Source organism: Netta rufina (genome assembly GCF_964035555.1).
Source record: "Netta rufina genome assembly, chromosome: 5".
Taxonomy (NCBI): Eukaryota; Metazoa; Chordata; class Aves; order Anseriformes; family Anatidae; genus Netta; species Netta rufina.
In genome coordinates, this window is record NC_140128.1 from 5,362,845 (window position 1) to 5,384,164 (window position 21,320).

Sequence of the window (21,320 nt, forward strand, 5' to 3'; positions counted from 1 at the left end):
CATATGGATTTTACATGCCTTTAACTAGTAATGTGTTTGATCTGCATGCTTAGAGAAAATTCATTATTTGTAAAATGGTTTGGTCTCTTTGTGGAAAACTCTGTTACTGGTTACTTGGTTCGCATATCTGCTTGCTCAATTTTATATCATGCTCATAGCGTAAAGAAGCAATGAGAAATGTAAATAGTGAGAAATCAGAGTGACATAATTCCATGCTTTGCATACCTTCTGTGCTTCAAAAGCCTCATTAAGGCGAATATAATTGGTCAGAGCTCTCATGGCAATGGGAAGCTTGCCTATGGTTTTCAAGTCTATTGGTTTTTTATGGGCAGTCTTGATGAATGTATTCATCCACCAATATGTTCCTTTGGACAACAGGTTCACAAACGGCTGTAGGAATCTAACACCAAGGTCCTGGAGATCCTCTGGAGGTTTAACTTCTTTAGGACTTTTGAAGAAAACATATCTCTGAAATTCAGAAAAATCCCCCAAAAGAATCACACTAAACATGTAGAAAATAAGTCCGCAAAGTATAGATAAGAGATAAGGACACAGCAGATAATCAATGAATTGAGAACTGCTTTCTCAGAAGTACTCAAGGAATTTCAGCATTCAAATTTGACTAATACAGCAATCCAGTTTCCTGAGGTACTGGGGGATAAGAAGCATCCAGCATAAAAATACATAATCCTAAACGTTTAATATCATTTTTTATAAGGGCACAAACTTTTATACTTCAGGAAAAAAAAAATAAATCACCTTACGTTTTGCATAGTACTGACCCTGCCTCTTGTTCTGTTCTGTGCAGACAGCACAACACAGGACATAAAATCAGAGAACAGTTTGGGTTGGAAAGGGGCTTAAAGATCACCTATAGTTCCAACCCCACTGCAAGGGCACCACCTACTAGACCAGGCTGCTCAATGCCTCATCCACAATCTATTCCCTGATCTTGCTGGGCACAGAGGTGAGGCTCAGTCACATACTTCACTCAATGTCTACTCATGACTGTACCTAAACCATACTGATATTAGTAAGATTTCTGGATATACTTCAATGCTATCTTCCCTCCAGCCATAGCTGGAGAAATAGTTCTCGTATCCTAGGAAAAACAGTGATGTGTTTGGGAACAAACATTTAGAGGAACAACGGACGGAAAGGAGAAAGCAGAGCTGGAACTCAGAGTCACATAAATCAGTCTGATTTATGAAAAAAAAGCTGAGGCCAATGTCTTCCATTTCTGCTGCATAGAGGCCTTCCCCTTTATTTTCTTTTACTTTTTCCCCCAACTCTGCCTCTTCCCCCACCTGTCACAGCAGTGGCCAGCTCTCCACTCATCCCAGTCCCTTACAGCAGCAGCTGAAGCAACAAGCCTGTGTCTAAGTCTGGGACAGACACAAGATGCAGGAAAAAAATCCATACTTCTGGCTATTTTATTTTATGCACCAAAGACATCCTTTAAGAATTAAATCCAAACAAAGAGAAAATAAGAAAGATGACAGTAGGCACTGAGCTTTTTTATTCTTCTTTGTGGCCTATAACTCCACAATGGTCTAACCTCATTTAATTTTGCAGTTTTATTATAAGGAGGTTTATGAGCAATTCTCTGGGATGCTGTATTTGTTTCACTTTTCCCACAAGACAATCCACTGTTCTTCATTTATGAGACAAATACTGAACTTCCAGCACTGAGGCTTTTACTGCACTTATTTCAAAAGTATTATAGCAAAAAAAAAAAAAAAAAAAAGCTGCTATTAGCCCTATTTTTGTCCTAAGTTACCAAATAAACATACAGGCACAAACACACACAAAAATCACAAAAGAACAAGTATATGACACATGCAATTTATGTCGCTTAATGCATCACTGGAAAGAAATCATATACTACTATCAAGAAAGGAGCAATAAGGTTTACATGGAAAAAATTCTTTCCCTCCTGAGACTAAGTTTAATTTACACACACAATTAAGCAAGGGACAGGTGAAGGCAAGAACTTGGACAATTATCCATCCAGCAGGTTCCAAAGCCACCTCTCAGTCTGGATTATGACTAAAGGCACTGTAGAGGCAGAAGTGTACATAGCTGGGAGGCTAGATAGCAATCCTATTTGCTTCAGTAAATCAGTTACTGTGATTGTCTCCTGGAAAATGAGAGATGCTATTTGTGTCTAAGACTCTCTCTTTGAGCAGATGATTACTTTCACCCAGTCTTTCCTTGCTTTAAAAACACTAATTTCTGATGACTGAAACTGTGAATCATAACAGACATTTAAAAACACATGTAATTCATCTTAATTTACCTACAGTGGAGTCTGACATTCTTAAGTTATAACCTAAGAAAATTGGGTTAATCTTTAATTCTCAAATATATTTCTAATTGGATTTTCTCCCTCTCCTTTAGAGATGAATTTCATACTAAGTACCCAGTAAGATGAAAAAAATAACAGGGACTTACAGTACTAACTTACCCTCACTCTGATGACATTTATTTCTACAGCTAGTAGCATTCCGTATAGAACAACCAGGAGTCCCGTGAGGCAAAATCGAAGCTGAGAAAATCCAACCCCATTATCACAGAACTTTACAAATTTGATGGTTTTAGTTATGAAAGCTAAAGTCCAGTAGAATAACAATGCTGTAAGGAGGGAAAAAAAAAAAAAGTCAATCAGCTCCACAGTTGCACAAATATACAATAGTGATATTTATTAAATAGTCATTCAAAAAGAATGCAACATGAATATATAGAACTAGAGTGGCCTTTCTCTTGTCAAAACAGAAGCCTAATTCAATTCTGCCGACACAAAAACATTAAGACAATGTTTGTTCCAAATTCCTTTCCCATTAGATTCAGTGATCTTTGGTAAGTTTCACAAAGTGCTATCTGCTGAAGGAAATTTCCATCTGCTGTAAACACGCATCCACATAATGAGTTCATGGGAGGGAGCTGTCTCGCAAGGGAAGGTGGGTCTGAATGATGTTCTTCAGTTCAAACTGGGTTAACACTACAAGATTGCTGCAAATTTGGCTTGAGGGAAAATCGACCTTATTCCCCCTACAGACCTCTGGTGTGTATGCAGGAACAGACATACAAATATCTTCTCCAAACTACTGCTGCTCTTCATTTCTATTGTACCACAAAAACTCCATATATGTAATTTATAATGCAGATACAAAAGCACAAGGAAGAAGTCAGGTTCTTAAAATTCTACCTTTTTATAGTTCCTCCTAGAGTGGTTTGGGTTGGAAGGAATCTTAAAGACCATCTACTTCCAACCCCCCTGCCATGGCCAGGAACAACTTCAACCAGACCAGGCTGCGCAAAGCCCCTTCCAGCCTGGCCTTGAGCACTTCTGAGGATGGGGCATCCACAGCTTCTCTGGGCAGGCTCTTCCAGGGCCTCACCACCCTCTGAGTGAAGATTTTTTTTCCTTATGAGTACTCTAAATATACCCTTTTAGTTTAAAGCCATCTACCCCTTCTCCTGTCACTACACCCCATGACAAAGAGTCCCTCCCCAGCTTTCTTGAAGGTCCCCTTTATTTATGATTGCAATAGGTCTCCCTGCAGTCTTCCCTTCTCCAGGCTGAATATTAACTCTGCCAGCCTGTCATCACAGGAGAGGTGCTCCAGCCCTCTGATCATCCTCGTGGCCCTCCTCTGGTCCACGAGGTCCAACAGGTCCATGTTCTCCTTATGTTTGAGGTCCTAGAGCTGAATGCAGTACTCTTAGACAAGAAGTTCAGTAGAGGCCTAGAAGTGCTCATGCTACTGTCAGTTATAGATAAGTTATCCCTGCAGCAAGCTCTGGTGATTGGGAACGCATTCCATGTCATCCACCACACTGTAAGCCACCTCACGTTCCCAGTTCTTAAGGAAATAGCTTATAGGGTTATGCTCTTTCACATGAATTTTTTGTTGCTGCTGTATTTGCCATGGCGCTACAGCTGGAATGTGCTCCAGCTGCCAAGAAAAACATTGATACACTTTCTCAGTGTCTTGCTGCAACACCAGGGAAAGTCTTCAGCCAAGACACTAGCATTTACAAGTCCGGATTACAAATTTGGATAACTGTCAACAGCCTGCACAGCCTCAAATGATGTGTGGTGTTCCAGCTACTCTAAGGTACCCTAGAAAGCCCTGTGGGGATGTAGGGCAGGGCTACCCTTTCCAAGCCAAACCAAATTCAGCATGGACAGTCCTCATGGGATTTGGGTTGCGGGGGGTCTTCTAATTCTGTTTCTATGGAAATCTGTTGCAAAACTCTCACTTAAATGAGGAAAGTAAAAGGAACAGTACTGGAGTTCCTGTTGGGTATTACTTGTACAAATGCTAAAAATTTGCACCAGCAGAGGATACCTAAAAACCAATCAGGCCAAGTGATTCCAACGTAGAGCTCTTGGATGAAGAAGTAAAAACTAGCAGATCCATTCTCCTATTTGGAATTTAAATAAGTGTCTGTAAGACCAAGGGTTTTGATTAGAGAATTCATTTAGAAATGACTACTTGTCTAATCAGTGTTGGAAGGTGCCAAATGCAACATCCTTGGGTGACAACAGATCTCCTACTGTCCTACCTCCTAAAAGCATTTGGCCCTAACTACCTTCTCTGTTTCAACTGTAGGTACATACAACCCAACATGGTGAATGTTCACAGGCTCTTCAAGATAAGGTTCCTCCAAAAATATACGTATGGCACCACTTTCTTTTAAGCTGGGTTTTTATCATCTCACTGATGCATGCGTATTGGCTGAGAGTTCCTAGAAATTGTCACTGATAACTTCCACTGACCCACGCTACCTAGAGATCAGCACACGGGGTATACTTCAGTTTATTTCATCAAGTTGGATCTATTATAGATGTCTGCAGCCTAAAGGACCTCGCTTTTTCTTGGACTCTGTAAGTGACCTCAACCCACATCACCCGTTTGAAGGTTCTCACCCGGGGGCCAGATTGCCGAAAATCTGGCAATGTAGAACTCACTGTTTTATATCTTTATTGGATTAAGCCCAAGATGTGGAAAATCACACATGGGATTTGCTAACTAATCTTTGTGTATGTTCAGAGAAAAATTTTGTGCACTGACCGTTTTAACATAAAGTTCCACTTTAAACAGATTCCAAAGCAATTCGCTATAATACTAAGATGCATTTAAATTAGAAAACTAGATTACCGTCATGAATGTTGAGTCAGTGCTCTAATTAAAATTGGTAAAAAAAAAAAAAAAAGAAAAAAAAAAGTAGTGTTCCCACACTACTATCCCTGTCAGCTTAAAAACTCAGTCCCATTGTTATTTCATAGTTCAAAACCATACAGAGAAAACCTGACTCAGATCATATCAACAGTGTTCTAGTAGTTGGAATGGACACTCAGTTGGGATCCTGGACTCAATCATTCACTTCAAAGCATAACTCTAAACCTTGACAACTTTTCTGATATGAGATAACGAGAATGACTACTTCAATATAGCCAACAGCCTGGGCATAAAGTTGCGAGGTGGGATCAGCATAGGAACTTTGCGCCCTTTTCGCACATACCCCAAAGGAACGTTCTAATCCCCGAAGTTGTTATGGTATCTGTCCCTTGCTTGTTTATGAAGAGTTACAAATGGTCTTGATTTCTTTAAGACAGAGAGTGAAAAAGACTTCAAAAACAAACAAAAAATACAAAAGTTTCACGGGATCAGAAACTTTATACTGGCTAAAGTTACTGAACAGACATTTGAGGACCTTCTGCACTGCATCCATGAAGAGTTTCTCCACTGAATTTAGTAATTTTTGGATGAGGCTTGTTTGTCAAAGAGCCTTGGTTTTATGCTGCTTCTAGTGAGCCTGCTGCTTTATACTGCTATCATCTGCAGCTGTAGGCATCAGTCCTCCAGCTGAGGCACATGATGCCCTGCAATTAGGTGGAACTTCACTAATGCTTGAAGCAGCAGCAGATGCCACACCAGGTCATTTTCTGTGTGGGTGTGGAATATTAGATCTCTGCAACATTTTACCAAGGAAGAAACCTCTTTCAGTTTCCTTAAACTTTTCCTCATGATTTCCATTTACTTTATTCATATTAGGCTCTATGAGAAAGCTACTTCAGGGCTAAGCTGCGCTCGAGTCAGTTAATAGCCGAGTATAATTGAAACTATCTCATTCTGGACTAATTTATATAAAGTTGTCATTGCCTGGTCTCAACTGTCAACACAAAGTAGTTGCAATTAACACTGAAAGATGGTGATCCTCAGGGTTACATAACAAAAATTTGTACAGTCCAGAAAAGACAATGGAGACTTAAAAACATGCTTGTTCAGTATTCTCACAAACAAATGACAGTGAAAAGAAAAGCAAAAGAAAAAATAAATTCAGACCCTCATCTTATGAGGACCCTGGATTAAATTTCAAATCAGATTAACTAAATAGTAAATAGTGTAGTTAGATTTTTTTTTGCTTAAGAGTAAACTACTAAGATTAGATTTTCTAAAGGAGTCTATTCCTTGGAAATTCTTGCAAAATGAAAATTCCTAACGATTAACTTTAGTACCATAGTTACATAGCACCAATAACACCTGAGTGTTAGTATTCATTGGTATATCTGATTATTATTCCAACCTTGTCCAGAGCTCATCCAGCATCAGCACTCTAAATAAAGAACAGAATTATCACAAGAGAGATCTCCAAAGGGAAGAGATTATGTAAAAAGGGGTAATCAACTACCAACTCTACATTTGTGCTGCTCTTCGCAGTGATCTAACAGCAGGAATGCGACACTAAATTATTAAACACTGCATTATACATCTGAAACAAACAAACAAAAAACACCACAAAACACAACAGCAAACCCTGCTTGTTTTCTGTACTTAACTGTAACATGCTAGCAAGGCTTCCCTGAAATGTAACATCTAAAGCTTTGATAAGGCATTAAATGGGCTCTGCTGACTAATCAAAACGTGACTGTATAACCCCACTTGGTCATAAAAGACAAAAAGGATGCTACTTAAGAGAAAAGTGCAAGGAAAAAAAGTCTCCAATAAGAAACCACAAAAGTTGCTACACCTGCATAGAAATCTGTTTTTTTTGTAGTTGTGTTATTCGTTATCAACAAAATCAGACCACTCTACAAGAAGCTAGAAGCACTGTAAATAATGAGCTGCTTCAGGAAATCTCATTATTCAGAACTGAGTCTGGTCATGGCAACTAGCAGGCCAGCACACAGATGTAGCTTTTCCCCATACAAGTTAGTGCCGAGACCGCAGTGAGCTGTCACAGAACAAAGACACGCACAACACCACCACAATCACACTTCCACGTCTAGTAAGTTGCAAAACGTACCAATCAATAACTTTGGGAAATTGGATGTTTCGATATTGTGGTAATAGACAACAGATGTGATGGCTGCCAAGAATGCCATCCCAGCTGGCATGTACAGGTGTAAATGACGGGATTCCGAAACCCTTAAAGAAGAAAAAAAAGTTAACATCAATTGAAATCAAATATTTGCTACTTAAATGTCTCCCTTTTAATTTATGATTTTTTTTCCTGTATGCAGCACTGAGATCGGATTTTCTAAAATGTTTTAGGGAAGTAAAGTTCTCCAATTTTCAATGGGATTTAAGCTCTTAAATCACCTACTTAAATATTGAATTCTTTCCCTGTGCTAAAAATGAAAAGTGTATACTCTTATTTCCTACTGAAATCAACTGGAACATTGTTTAAATTAGAATAAGCAGCTTAGCTCCAAAATGAGGAAAGTTAATTTCAGCTAAACTAGTTTGGGAGCTGTCCATCAAAACACATAGATAACACAACCAACAGCAGAGCTCAAGATTTTCTATAGAAACATTTGGTGAAAATGTTTTTCTTTTTCCAGTTTAGGGAAAAAACAGCACAACAGCAAGGAACTTACAGTGAGTTCTGTTTTCAGTAACTACTAGCCAGCAAATAAAACCTACAACAAAAATCATATACCTTGAAGTTTTATCCTATAAAGCAAAACCTCTGACATTTTTTTCCAGGAAGCAATAGATGGGACCTTTCCAACTAAGCCCTTTGGGGGTACTCTTTGCCAGTGTTGTTGGATTAGGCAAGAAATAAAGTTTGGGGGATAAAAATCATGCTTTCCTCCTCTTCCCTCCTCCCATTTTCTACCTTTCACAAAATTAATAGAGAGTCTTGTGCTGTCAAGAGGTACAATTTCTTCCATCTCCCATCCATCTCAGTGAGAAGAAGCACCAAGAGGAAGTCTGTAGGGCACAAACACCTGGGGAAATTCACACCTTGTCCTCTGAGCCTGATGGAAAATAAATTAGCATCCCTAGCTAAGCTCGTGCTGCAGCAAAAGCTGCTTCTGTGTAGCCTGTAAAGATAAAATGGGCTGTGCAGTCAGGGAGCTGGAGACCATCACAGCACTTCACCTGACTTACAGCTGAATATCCCAAACATCAAATCCACTGGAGCTCTGAAGGGCCACCTCCTGTGTCTGTACCTAGGAAAGGGAAGACCTTCCTCACATGAACACTAGAGCGAATTCCACACAGCTGGCTGGAGCCATGCTGACAACCTGTGGCATAAACACTTAACTCCTCTTATTAACAGTGAGGATTGACTCAACGAGGATACAGAAAAATGAGAAAAGACTCTCCAGTCTCTGAATTCCTAGTAATGACTGTTTTTTTGTACAACAGGGTTGAATTCTTGGCAGGCAAAAACAAGTAACAAGAACAGCTCAGACACCCTAGGCTTCAGAAGGTAACACTGCAGGAGTGGGAGGTGTTTTGCTGTTGTTGTTTTGGTTTAGTTTTAAATTTATTTCACAGACAAGAATTAAGTTGCTAGAGTTCCCCTGTATGAGCTTATCTGCAGCAGACTGCATGTATTCCTGCAAAAAGACTTTTGCAGAGGTGCAAAAGACTTTGACAACCAGTCACTGTCAAAAGGTCTTACCAACATGACACATTTTGGTCTTAGAAAGCTGGCGAGTCTCAAAACCTGTTTTTATCCACTGCTGCACTTGCTAGCCTGCTGAGTGCTCAGGAGGCACAATTGTGGGTTGGCACTCCCCCTGTATAGCTAGGAGCTTTGATTCTTGTCAGGTGACACTTAACAGCAGTGTTCTGAGCCAATTTAAATAGCAAATAAACACAATGTGAGAGTTTGCTAAGGAACAAAATAAAACAGAAAACTCAAGGCAGGAGATGCTGCTTTGAGCCTCCCACACCCTGATAATCCCAAATAAGCATGAGAAAAACTCTTAAAAACCTGGCACTGAGAAACATTCTATTTATATATATTTAAGATAAGTTATAATAATGATATCAGGCTCTACGACAGAATTCTGCAGTGCCTCTCACACTGGTTGGTGGATACTTGTTATATAGGTGGCTTAACAGAGAGATTTTGTTCTATATAATGAAGAGCTTCAACTTTATAACTCAAATCAAGCCACCATCAGTACTGACCAGATCCATTGAAGGCTCTAACACATTTTAATTCTTGGGTAGCCACATCTTTTCCATCAAAACTGTGAGCTGCCCGGCTTGAAATTACAGACTAGTTGTACTGCACAAACATCAATGGTACCTCAGAAGAAACTATCAGGTGAGACGATGATACCCATCAAACCTACTCCTTTTTGTAAGAGGGGCAGAGCTGAACTTGCAGGGAAATGTCATGGCCTACTGTGCACATGGGAGTTCTGCCTGAGTGAGGACTGTGGGACTGGGTCCTTGGACATGAAACATATCATGAAAATGTCACCATCTGCTTGAGTTGTTAGGATTTAACTCTGATTACTCTTTGGAAAGATATTGTCATTAAGCTGAACTAAAAATGATTAAGGTCAATTGTGCGTACTTGGCAAGGTCTGTGGAATTTTTGATACAAGGTCAGTAGGTTAATCACCAGAAATACAGAATACATGTTTATAGCCACAAGGAACATAGTCTAGATGGCAATTTAAACAAGGAAACAATACCCAGACTGAAATCATTTTGAAACGCTCAGTAATATTGGGAAGCGGACATACACTCACCCATCAGACACTATGCCCTCTGCGATCTCACACACCAGCACAAACAAGAGGATAAAAGTTAGTATCCAGCGGAGGTTGTGGCCGGGGAAATGCAGCCACGTGCTGTGATGGATGTGCACCTTGGAACTCTGACTTCCCCATCCTAAAAGGGAAAAGAAAATTAGCGAGAGCTGTCCTTACAACACAATTGACACAAAGTAGCGTGCTGCAGCTGACAGGACTGCGCTGTTACATCCTTTCAGAGCCGTGTCCCTGCTGCTTCGCTGCCACACGGAGCAAAGCCAACGAACCAGGGGACAACCTTAAATTCCTCCACTCCCCGTTAAGCTGTGGCACGGGCTGAGCGAAGCCCACAGGCAGCTGAAGGATGCATTAAACCACGGGGCCACCTACCGGCAGCCCCAGTTTCGGGCTCCCAAGCCGAACCCACTGCAGGCAGCGAGCCCCAGCAGCCGGGCAGCCTCCCTCAGCCCCGCTCCTCCTCCTCCCCGCGAGCCGCAGCGGGGATTTGCCGAGCATCTCCTCCCTCTCCCCCGGCCCCTGCTGAAGATTCACCCTGCGCCGTTTCAGCACTCACCGATGAAGAGGATGGGGAAGGTGATGAAGAGCAGGAAGACGTGCGGCACCACGTTGAGCGCGTCCACGAAGCAGCCGTTGTTGAGCACGCCGTGGTCCACGTTGTAGGCGGTGGAGTTGCCCTCGTCGCCGCAGAAAGCCAGGGCCATGGCGGGACCCTGCGCGCAGCCCAGCGCCGCCTCCGCGCACATCCAGCCGGGGCCGGCGGGGGCTGCCCGGCCGCGGCTCTGCCCGCACCTGGCGGCGGCCGCCGAGCGGCCCCAGCCCGGCCCTGCCCTCACGGCCCGGCCCGCCCCGGCCCCGCCCCGCCGCCATCGCCCCTCCTCGCCTGGGAGGGCTCGGAGGACGCCGAGATCTGAGATCTCCAGACTGAACACCCCCAGCTCCCTCAGCCTCCCCTCACAGGACTTGTGCTCCAGGCCCTTCACCAGCTTCATAGCCCTTCTCTGGACACAATCCAGGGCCTCGATGTCCTTATAGTGAGGGGCCCAAAACTGAACACAGTACTCGAGGTGTGGCCTCACACCAAAGCAGAGTACAGGGGGACGATCACCTCCCTGGTCCTGCTGGCTACATTATTCCTGACACAAGCCAGGATGCTGTTGGCCTTCTTGGGCACCAGGACATGCTGACAGCTGAGGTTCAGGTGGCCATTGACCAACACCCCCAGATCCTTTTCTACTGCACAGCTTTTGAGCCACTCTGCTCCGAGCCTGTCACGTTACATGGGGTTGTTGTGACCAGAGTACAGGACCTGGCACTTAGCCATGTTGAACCTCATCCAGCTGGCCTGTGCCCATCGATCCAACCTGGCCAGGTCCCTCTGCAGGGCCTTCCTACCCTCCAGCAGATTGACACTTCCCCTCAACTTGGTGTCGTCTGCAAATTTACTGAAGGTGCACTCAATTCCCTCATCTAAATCATCAGTAAAGATATTACAGAGGGTGGACCCCAACACCGACCCCTGGGGAACACCACTGGTGACTGGTCACCGGCTGGATTTCACTCTGTTACGGAATCACAGAATCACAGAATTTCTAGGTTGGAAGAGACCTCAAGATCATCGAGTCCAACCTCTGACCTAACGCTAGCAGTCCCCACTAAACCATATCCCTAAGCTCTACATCTAAACGTCTTTTAAAGACTTCCAGGGATGGTGACTCCACCACTTCCCTGGGCAGCCTGTTCCAATGTCTAACAACCCTTTCGGTAAAGAAGTTCTTCCTAAGATCCAACCTAAAACTCCCCTGGCGCAACTTAAGCCCATTCCCCCTCGTCCTGTCACCAGGCACGTGGGAGTACAGACCAACCCCCACCTCGCTACAGCCTCCCTTGAGGTACCCATAGAGAGCAATAAGGTCGCCCCTGAGCCTCCTCTTCTCCAGGCTGAACAAGCCCAGCTCCCTCAGCCGCTCCTCGTAGGACTTGTTCTCCAGGCCCCTCACCAGCTTTGTCGCCCTTCTCTGCACCCGCTCAAGCACCTCGATGTCCTTCTTGTAGCGAGGGGCCCAAAACTGAACACAGTACTCGAGGTGCGGCCTCACCAGAGCTGAGTACAGGGGGACGATCACCTCCCTCGCCCTGCTGGTCACGCTGTTCCTGATACAAGCCAGGATGCCGTTGGCCTTCTTGGCCACCTGAGCACACTGCTGGCTCATATTCAGCCGACTATCCACCATCACTGCCAGGTCCTTCTCTGCCTGGCAGCTCTCCAACCATTCCTCTCCCAGCCTGTAGCTCTGCTTGGGGTTATTGCGCCCCAGGTGCAGGACCCGGCACTTGGCCTCTCTGAGCCTGGCTGCCAGACAGTTTTAAACCCAGCAAAGAGCGTAACTGTCCAAGCCATGGGCCTCCAGCTTCTCCAGGAGAATACTGTGAGAGACCATGTCAAAGGCCTTGCTGAATTCTAGGTAGACTACATCAACAGCCTTTCCCTCATCCACCGGGGGGTCACCTGGTCGTAGAAGGAGATGAGGTTGATCAGGCAGGACTTGCCTTTTATGAACCCATGCTGACTGGCCCTGACCCCCAGGTTGTCCCTCACATGCTGTGTGATTGCATTGAAGATGACCTGTTCCATCACCTTTCCTGGCACTGAGGTCACGCTGATAGGCCTGTAGTTCCCCAGGTCCTCCTTACGACCCTTCTTATAGATGGGCATTACATTGGCAAGTCTCCAGTCATCTGGGACCTCTCCAGATGACCATGACTGCTGATAGACGACAGAAAGCTGCTCATCAATCACATCCACCAGCTCCCTCAACACCCTCGGGTAGATAAATGCCCATATATCCAGGCCTAACTCTTCAGAATGCAAAAGCTACACGTTGGCTCAACATCAACATTATGCTCTTAGGGAAATGACCCCATAAATGTAAACATTTTCCTTTAGGGAACATACAGTTTCCTTGTCTTTCTTTTAATGATCTAGCTGTGAATGCTCAACAGAAAAGATAGACCATCTGATTTCTAAGACAGACAGCTCCATTAATAGACCTAAAAATTACTGTATTTTCATCATGCTGGTTTTATTGATATTGCTGTCAGACAAGAGGGAAGAAAAAATAATTGTCTGCATGCAGCATATAGGGTCTTTTTGGGCTACAGCATTTTGATTAAGAATAATAATTAAAAGCCAAATCCCAAGCCAAATAATGTGTACATGTATTTTTAAATCATTTCAAACAAAGTTGCACCCACACTGGAAAGACTATAATTATTTTAAGTTTTGGATGAAACCCATTCTATATCTCAGCTTCTGGTGAAGCTTATCTCTGTTATACTAACAGTTATTTAATAAATGAAACAGCATGTGCAGTTTACATGCAGATAGTTTTTAAATTATATGTATTTTAGTATTTCCTAAGGCCCTAAGCAATGCAAGGGCTCTGTATTACAGAGAAACAAATAGTTTCTCTTGACAGTTTACACTCTAGGCTGAAATAATGGGGTAAGATCTGGGGGGACGACTCATCATCACCTTTACTTGGGGCTGGAGAACTAAACCCAGAAACTGAATGGTTTGCCAAAGTCTCCAAAGGAATGCAGGAACAGAACTCAGATCCATAGAGTCTGCACTCTCTCTGAACCTTGAGATCATCTTCCTTTACTGCAAGGTGTCAGTAACAATATTTTAAAAACATATTTCTCGAACAACAAACCACGAGGAGACTCTATAGCTTGGAATTTGAAATGGATTTCAAATGCAGCATAGATTAAGTAATTAGTATGGTAGTTAAGTATTTAATGGTCTCAAATCCAGGTCCTACAACAGACGCGCACCAACCGAAGAACTAACGGCATCAGAAATGTGTTGGCAACCTGAGCAGACAGGTGATTGATGAAATGGGGAAGAGTCTTGGATTACAGTTAAGTATTATGAAATACTGGGAAAAACAAAACAAAAAACCAAAAACAAACAAAAACAAACAAACAAACAAAAAACCACAACAACAACAGTGACAAAAATCAAAACTTTTGGTAAACTGAAATTGGTAAACTGAAAATTTTTAGCAACAAACACTGATGTGCACACATTAAAAAAAAAAAAAAGCAAACAAACAAACAAAACACAAAAGGAGTACCTCCATTTTTTCCTGCTCTAACAACAGTGAAATCTAAGAACGGTGAATTTGGACTAATACTGTTTTTGCTCACTATAGCACCAAGTGCCAATTACTTTTGGACTCACAAATAGTGAAAGAACAATTCACTGACTTCAGAAATTACTTCTAAGAGGGTTTTTTTTTTTTTTTTTGAAAAGTTTATATATGATTGCCTGTGGTGTCAATGGACTGGGAACCTGTCCTTAAGGGCATAGGAATGGAAGAGAGCTGGCAGCCCTTCTGAAAGCACAAGAGCTCTCCATCCTCCAGCAGAAGAAGTCAAGCAGAGGAGGCAGGCGACAGGCATGGCTGAGCAAGGACCTGCAGCTTAAACAGAGGGAGAATTGGCTTCCTCAGACATGGAAAAAGCTGAGGTACTCAGTAAATGCTTTGCCTCAGTCTTCACTGGTGGTCAAGTTTCCTATGTCTGGCAGGACCCTGAACCTTGAGGAGAGGGTGAGAGGAGTGGATTCCATCCCACTGTGACGGTGGAACAAGTCTGGGACTGCCTAAGGAAACTGGATGTGTATAAGTCCATGAGGCAACATGGTATACATCCTGGGGTGCTGAGCGAGATGGCTGATGTGGTTGCTGAGCCACTCTCCATCATATTTGAAAAATCATGGCTGTCAGGTGAAGTCCCAGGTGACTGGAAAAAGGGAAACATCACTCCCATTTTTAAGAAGGGGAGAAAGGGGAACTACAGGCCAATGAGCCTCACCTCTGTGCATAGGAAGATCATGGAGTACGTCCTCCTGGAAGACATATTAAGACATGCATGAGATAAAGAGGTGATCCGAGACAACCAGCACGGCTTCACCAAAGGCAGATCTTGCCTAACCAATCTGTTGGCCTCCTATGATGGAGTGATGGCATCATTGAACAAAAGAAGGGTGATGGGTATCATCTACCTGGACTTGAGCAAAGCCTTTGATACAGTCCCTCGCTGAACTCTTCTCTATGCATTGGAAAGGTATGGATTTGAACTGTTTTGGTATGGATTTGGTATATTTTGGTATGGAAAGGTATGGATTCAGACTGTTAGGTGGATAAAGAATTGGTTGGATAAAGAATTGGTCGGAAAGTGTTGTGGTCAACGGTTCTATGTCTGGGTGGAAGCCTGTCACAAGTGGTGTCCCTCAGGGCTCGGTCTTGGGACTGGTGCTCTTCAACATCTTTATCAATGACATAGACAACGGAATTGAATGCACTCTCTGCAAGTTTGCAGATGGCACCAAGCTGGGAGGTGCAGTCAATACAATAGAGGGAAGGGACACCATCCAGAGGGACCTGGACGGGCTGGAGGAGTGGGCCCATGAGAACCTCATGAGGTTCAACAAGGCCAAGTGCAAGGTGTTGCACTTGAGCTGGGGCAATCCCAGGTATTTATATAGACTGGGAGAGGAACTTAAGAGCAGCCCTGTGGAGAAGGACTTGCAGCCTGGAAGGCCACCTATGTCCTGGGTGCATTTAAAAAGGGGTGGCCAGCAGGCAGAGGGAGGGGATTGTCCTCCTCTACTCTGCTCTTGTGAGACCCCGTCTGGAATACTGTGTGCAGGCCTGGGGACCCCAGCACAAGAAGGATGTGGAGCTCTTGAAACAGGTCCAGAGGAGGGCCACTAAGATGATCAGAGGGCTGGAGCACCTCTCCTATAAGAAAGGTAGAGGGAACTGGGCTTGTTTAGCTGAAGAAGAGAAGGCTTCGGGGAGACCTCATTGTGGCCTCCCAGTACTTGAAGGGAGAGTATAAACTGGAGGGGGAATGCCTGTTTACATGTTTTGGTAGTGATAGGACAAGGGGGAAGGGTTTTAAAGTAAGACAGGGGAGATTTAGGTTAGAAATTAGGAGGAAGTTTTCACTCAGAGGGTGGTGAGGCAAACAGATTGCCCAGAGAGGCTGTGCATGCCCTGTCCCTGGAGGCAATTCGAGGCCAGGCTGGATGCAGCTCTGGGCAGCCTGCTGTAGTGGTTGGTAACCCAGCCCAGAGCAGGGGGGTTGAAACTAGATGATCTTTAAGGTCCTTTCCAACCCAGGCTATTCTATGATTCTGTGACTGAATCTACTTAGCCCAAGTATCTTTCTCAGTCCCATGTCCATTGAGCCTTGGAGCAGGTTACAAAGCAATGGGTTGCTTCTTAAAGTTGAAATTTTATGAAGCTCAGTGTGAGCAGAAGTATTTCTCCAAGTACAGAAAAGGCAAAGGAACAAGAGACCCAGAGGTAGACAACTGTATTTATGAGAAATCCAAACCTAGACCATAGGCCTACAGTGTTGCCATGCACATTGCAAATGCAACCTTATTTTTCTAAAAAATCCCATTAGACCTTTCCCCGCATTTCTGCCTATTACAACACTACAATAAGTCAGTTTTCTACTTCATGGTTTCAACACATCTATTAGAAATGAGAAATCAAGTTAGATCTTGGCAGCAACCAGCATATTCAGTAGGTGTCTGGAAATACTTTGGAAACACCTTGATTATTTGAATTCCAGACAGACATGGCAATATTTTCAATTAAAGGAAAAATATGGTTTTATGCTTGCCCTGGAATTTGAATTTGTCTGCAAGATGCAGACAGGTATTGTTTTTCTGTTTTTTTGTTTTTTGTTTTTTTCCAGCTAATTATCGACACTTTAGAATTTATAAGTTAATAGTTTTCAACCATTAAATTGATACTTGTTTTTATCAAATGAGAATACTCATTGGAGAGAAAGTTTTCCTTTTTCTTTCCTACCTTTGTCATTTGTTTTTTGCTTCTCTTATTCAGCTGGTTTGCGATGACCTCTCTTTGTCAACAGTGCTATGTAGCAGAAGTGGTTTATCCCTAAAAATTGTGCTTTACAATTTCAGAACATTGTGCAGGCTTTTGCTTTTGTTTGCATCTAGAAACAGATACACACACACACACAAAACAAAACAAAACAAAAAAAAACTTCTGAAAGTTCTGAGTCCAGATTTGAAATTAGTTAGTTAGGCATAGAAGTTCAGCATCAGGCGGCAAAGTTTTAGTTTCCTGTGTGTTTCAAAGGCCTAAATGGGACCAAGTATCAAGAGGAAATCTTACTCAGAAAAAACTAATTACAGAAGGTCCTTATCATCAATTCAGAATCTGCTAAGCAAGATGTACTGATCTATGACTTCTGTTTGCTATTAAATTATGCTCTTAGAAACAGAGAAGAAAAATGATTTACATGGATAGGATGAAACTAATAATCCCTTTCACAAAGGCATTTGGAAAGGTTAAGAGGGGGAAAAAAATAGAAAAAATTGCCTTCAGAGAAAACTGTTATGTTATTCTTGTGGAACAAAGAACTCCATTCTATTATTTCATAGAAGACACCATTTAACAAAGCAAATGAAATTGTAAAAATTGTCTAAGGTACTGCTATTAAAAATAGTGTATTGGCATAATAGTAATAGTGCAGAAGTTCACAGAAACAGTTGTTTTTCCCTAAATAAACCTTATTAATTTTTAATTGCTGGCCGTCATTAAAAATGAAGAAAGAATGTATGAGTAAGCAGATCTATCTCAGAATGAAAACAAAACATAAGCGTTTTTGGACAACGAGCTTCAGACGGTAGGGAAATACTCAGCTACGTGTTTTATAACAGCTTATTTTTACGCGTATGCCATGAAGTTCCATTTAAATTACTGAATGGGTACTCTCCTGCGCCCACTTGTTACATCACCAAAACCAGTGGTGTGCATATTACTGACTCAAACATTCATTTTGTTTCCAATCTTCTACATGGTAAGGACAGTTAACGCTACTTCTCTTCATCTGATCTTCACAGGATGTCATTTTCTTTACCAATTATTTAGGAACCCATACTCTATTATTGCAATACAACATACACAAGATCTTCGATACTCTTCCAGCATCTTGTAGCTGTAGCTACACATATTTTTTCTCTATCACGGTCATCCACTTCTCATTCCAAAAAAAAAAAAAGCCAACATTTTCAATAAAAGGTTTGCTTTTCCTTTTACCTGCCCACTTCGTTAGTCCACTTACAGCTCTGATTCTTCCTGTACTTTTTTTGGAGGGTAACCAAGTACCTCAGCTTCAGTTAGCTTGGTTGGTGCTCAACACTTGAAAATATTTTAAGTTGAGCTGAAAAATACTGAATCTGATGTAAGTGTAGAATTTCCACATGGTCTCATTGATCACATTGTAACTTATTTTCCAGTGTTTGAGCAGTTAATATTTTTAGGTGTCCCCGTATTATGTTTGTAATACAAGTGTTGTATTTTCCTCAGGAGAATAAGTTTAGTGCCGTGAAGTATCTCATGCCAATAAACAACTCATGTATTGGCTCTGATGTGGTTTTCTTTAGTAAATGTTATTTTAGTTACTGATTTAGTTAAGCACTTTTGTGATGCTTGTATATAAAAGATTTTTTTTTTTGCCTGCTTATACGACAAGAATCACATGCAGTGACAAATAAATATATAAGCGGTGTTAATTTCTGAAAGATAATAGGGCTAAAAGTCAGTGGCCTTTCTAGAAACTCTTCCAAACCCAGAAACTACTCTGAAATTTTAAATTGTTTCTTAAAGATTTTAGCAAACAAAATGAAGTTCTCCTCTTTACTTTTTAGACTAGAAAACATTTTTTTTTTTTTTTTTTTTTGTTACGCACACTCAAGTTGTAGTTAGTAGTTTTGTTTATCTACCACCTGGGAACTGGCCCAGGTTATCCTAGATTTATCCAGTCAAACTGACACAACGATCAGAGAAAAACTTAGACCTATTGATTCAGACTTGGGTTTAGAATTGCTCTTGTGCAGCTATTTGACAAATGTATGAGAAAATAATGAAAAGAAAAAGGGTTGCATTGCAGTTTAATGAGGTTTTGCACCGTTCCCTTTGAATATGCTGCAATATGGCATTTATTCTAGCTCTTAAAACAGCAACAAATCCCGCTGTGGATTTGTTTAAATAAATCACAAGTATGCACAGAAAAGCTTGATCCTGTAAAGCCAAGACTTTATTCCCCGCTGTGTTTTATCATACCGCTAATTAATTGCCAAGGGCCTACAAGTCACATTTCAGAAAGCCTTCCTCTTCAGTTCAGCACACATGCAGACTACGTTTTGTATTTTAAGAGGCTCGAGGGAGTTGAACAATACAAAAAAAAAATAAAAATTACTTTTTAGTTAGTAATTTAACTCCCAAGCTAATAAGAATCTTTCCTATTGTTTTGCATTTTTTCCATGAAGATTTTGTGTGCCCAGAGAAGGGCTACGAAGCTGGTGAAGGGCCCTTGGAACACAAGTCCTATGAGGGGCAGCTGAGGGAGCTGGTTTTTTTTTAGTCTGGAGAAGAGGAGGCTCAGGGCAGTCCTTATTGCTCTCTACAACTGCCTGAAAGGAAGGTGTGGGGAGCTGGGGGTTGGCCTCTTCTCACAGATAACTATTGACAAGACAAGAGGGAACGGCCTCAAGTTCTGCCGAGGGTGGTTTAGGTTGGAAATTAGGCGACATATCTTAGAAAGAGCAGTCGGGCGTTGGGACGGGTTGCCCAGTGAGGTGGTGGCATCACGGTCCATGGAGGTATTCAAGGCAAGGTTGGACGTATTTCTTAGGACCATGGTTTAGTGGTTGACATTGGCAGTAGGGTGATGGTTGGACCAGATGATCCTGAAGGTCTTTTACAACCTTTATCATTCTATGATTTTAAACGGAAGCTCATTATTTCTTGGAGCAATACATTTTGATTACACATAGCAAAGCACTGTACCTACACCCATAGGTTTGATGGCTTTGCATGGAATTAACCGTGCTCTATGTCAGTGTTATGGGGCACCAAAGTCCTGGGTGTCCTCACTTATGCCAAATGGTTCCACAGGCTCAGCCATCAAACCCAGATGCTAGATCAAAGCCAGAGATCTGTGCTCTGGGTAGGGAATCTTCATGCTTTCACTCTTTTGAGAGGATCAAGTGTTTTTTTGGCAAAGAAAAAAAGATAACTTTGAAAAAATGATAGCTTCAAAACTTTCCTCTGTTAATGAAACTTTGTACTACTTTCTGCCCTCAACAGCAGGAAAAAAATAATTTTTGCCATTAAATGTCTATAGATCCTGCCCACAAATTTATAAAAAACCTGAATATCAAACCCTTAAATCAGTGTACGCTAACAATACTAAAATTGGGCAAAAAACATGCAGCATCAAGGGAGCTAAAACTATTTGTATATTCGGGTCACATTCAATCACTATTTTTTTTTTTTTTTTTGCCAAAACAAAGAGGAAAAGAATCTAAATATAGAGTGCTCTGTTTTGATTTGTTTTTGAGGGAATGAAATAAATGAATCTTTTAATTCAGTAACATTTCCCTCCCCACCTGGGATTTGACATTTTTCTATGGAAAAACGAACATTTTCTTTTCACATTAACTCCCACTGACTCCGTTAAGCAGTCCAGCCACTGAACTAGAAAAAAAAAAAGTAGTCAACACCTAGGATTTGTCCTTGTGTGGCAGGAAAACGAACTGCCATCTGACAGACATGCTCAGTGGCCCCCTAGAGTTCCTGAGAAGACGATTAGTTCATTCGAGAATTAAACACCAACATTGCAGCAGAGCTCCACTTGAACTGCACCAAAAAAAACCCACAAACCACTAGAAAAAAGCAGCTCAACATGCCCAAAAATGGGAACCGTGTGAGGACCACAGGGAAAGAAAAATGGCAGGATGCTTAATAGGAGTCAACAAGAAATTAAAGCAACAATATAGGTATCTCCATACAGCAAACAACTGACTCCTCACAGGGTTGCTCCTTGAAAATTTTAATTTTGGAGCTTCTAACTAATGATGGGGTCTGCAACAAAACTCTGTGCTGCAATTCTGGAAACTCTTGGAACAGGTCCAGAGGATGATCAGAGGGCTGCAGCACCTCTCCTAACAGTTCCTACAATGCGTTGAAGATAATTTTCTGACACAAGCGGTGGAGGAGCCAACGAGGTGGGGGGTGCTTCTGGACCTTGTTGTTACCAACAGGGATGGGCTTGTTAGGGATGTGAAGGTTGGGGGCAGCTTGGGATGCAGCGACCATGAGATGGTGGAGTTCAAGATGGAATTTGGTGGAAGAGTAAGGCAAAAAGTAGGATTGCTACCCTGGGC

The 21,320-nt window shown here is 42.2% G+C and overlaps 1 protein-coding gene across 1 annotated transcript in view; it reads right to left on the reverse strand.

The window, feature by feature from the left end:
- Positions 1-10,755, reverse strand: part of ABCC8 (ATP binding cassette subfamily C member 8) — a 75,142-nt gene extending 64,387 nt beyond the window's left edge. The window contains exons 1-5 of the mRNA XM_084287389.1: positions 10,593-10,755; positions 10,016-10,157; positions 7,318-7,439; positions 2,468-2,634; positions 226-468 (exon numbers count right to left, since the gene is read on the reverse strand). Of these exons, the coding sequence (XP_084143515.1) occupies positions 226-468; positions 2,468-2,634; positions 7,318-7,439; positions 10,016-10,157; positions 10,593-10,740 (822 nt within the window). The 5' untranslated portion in view covers positions 10,741-10,755. The remainder of the gene's footprint in view (positions 1-225; positions 469-2,467; positions 2,635-7,317; positions 7,440-10,015; positions 10,158-10,592) is intronic.
- Positions 10,756-21,320: the final 10,565 nt, after the last annotated feature.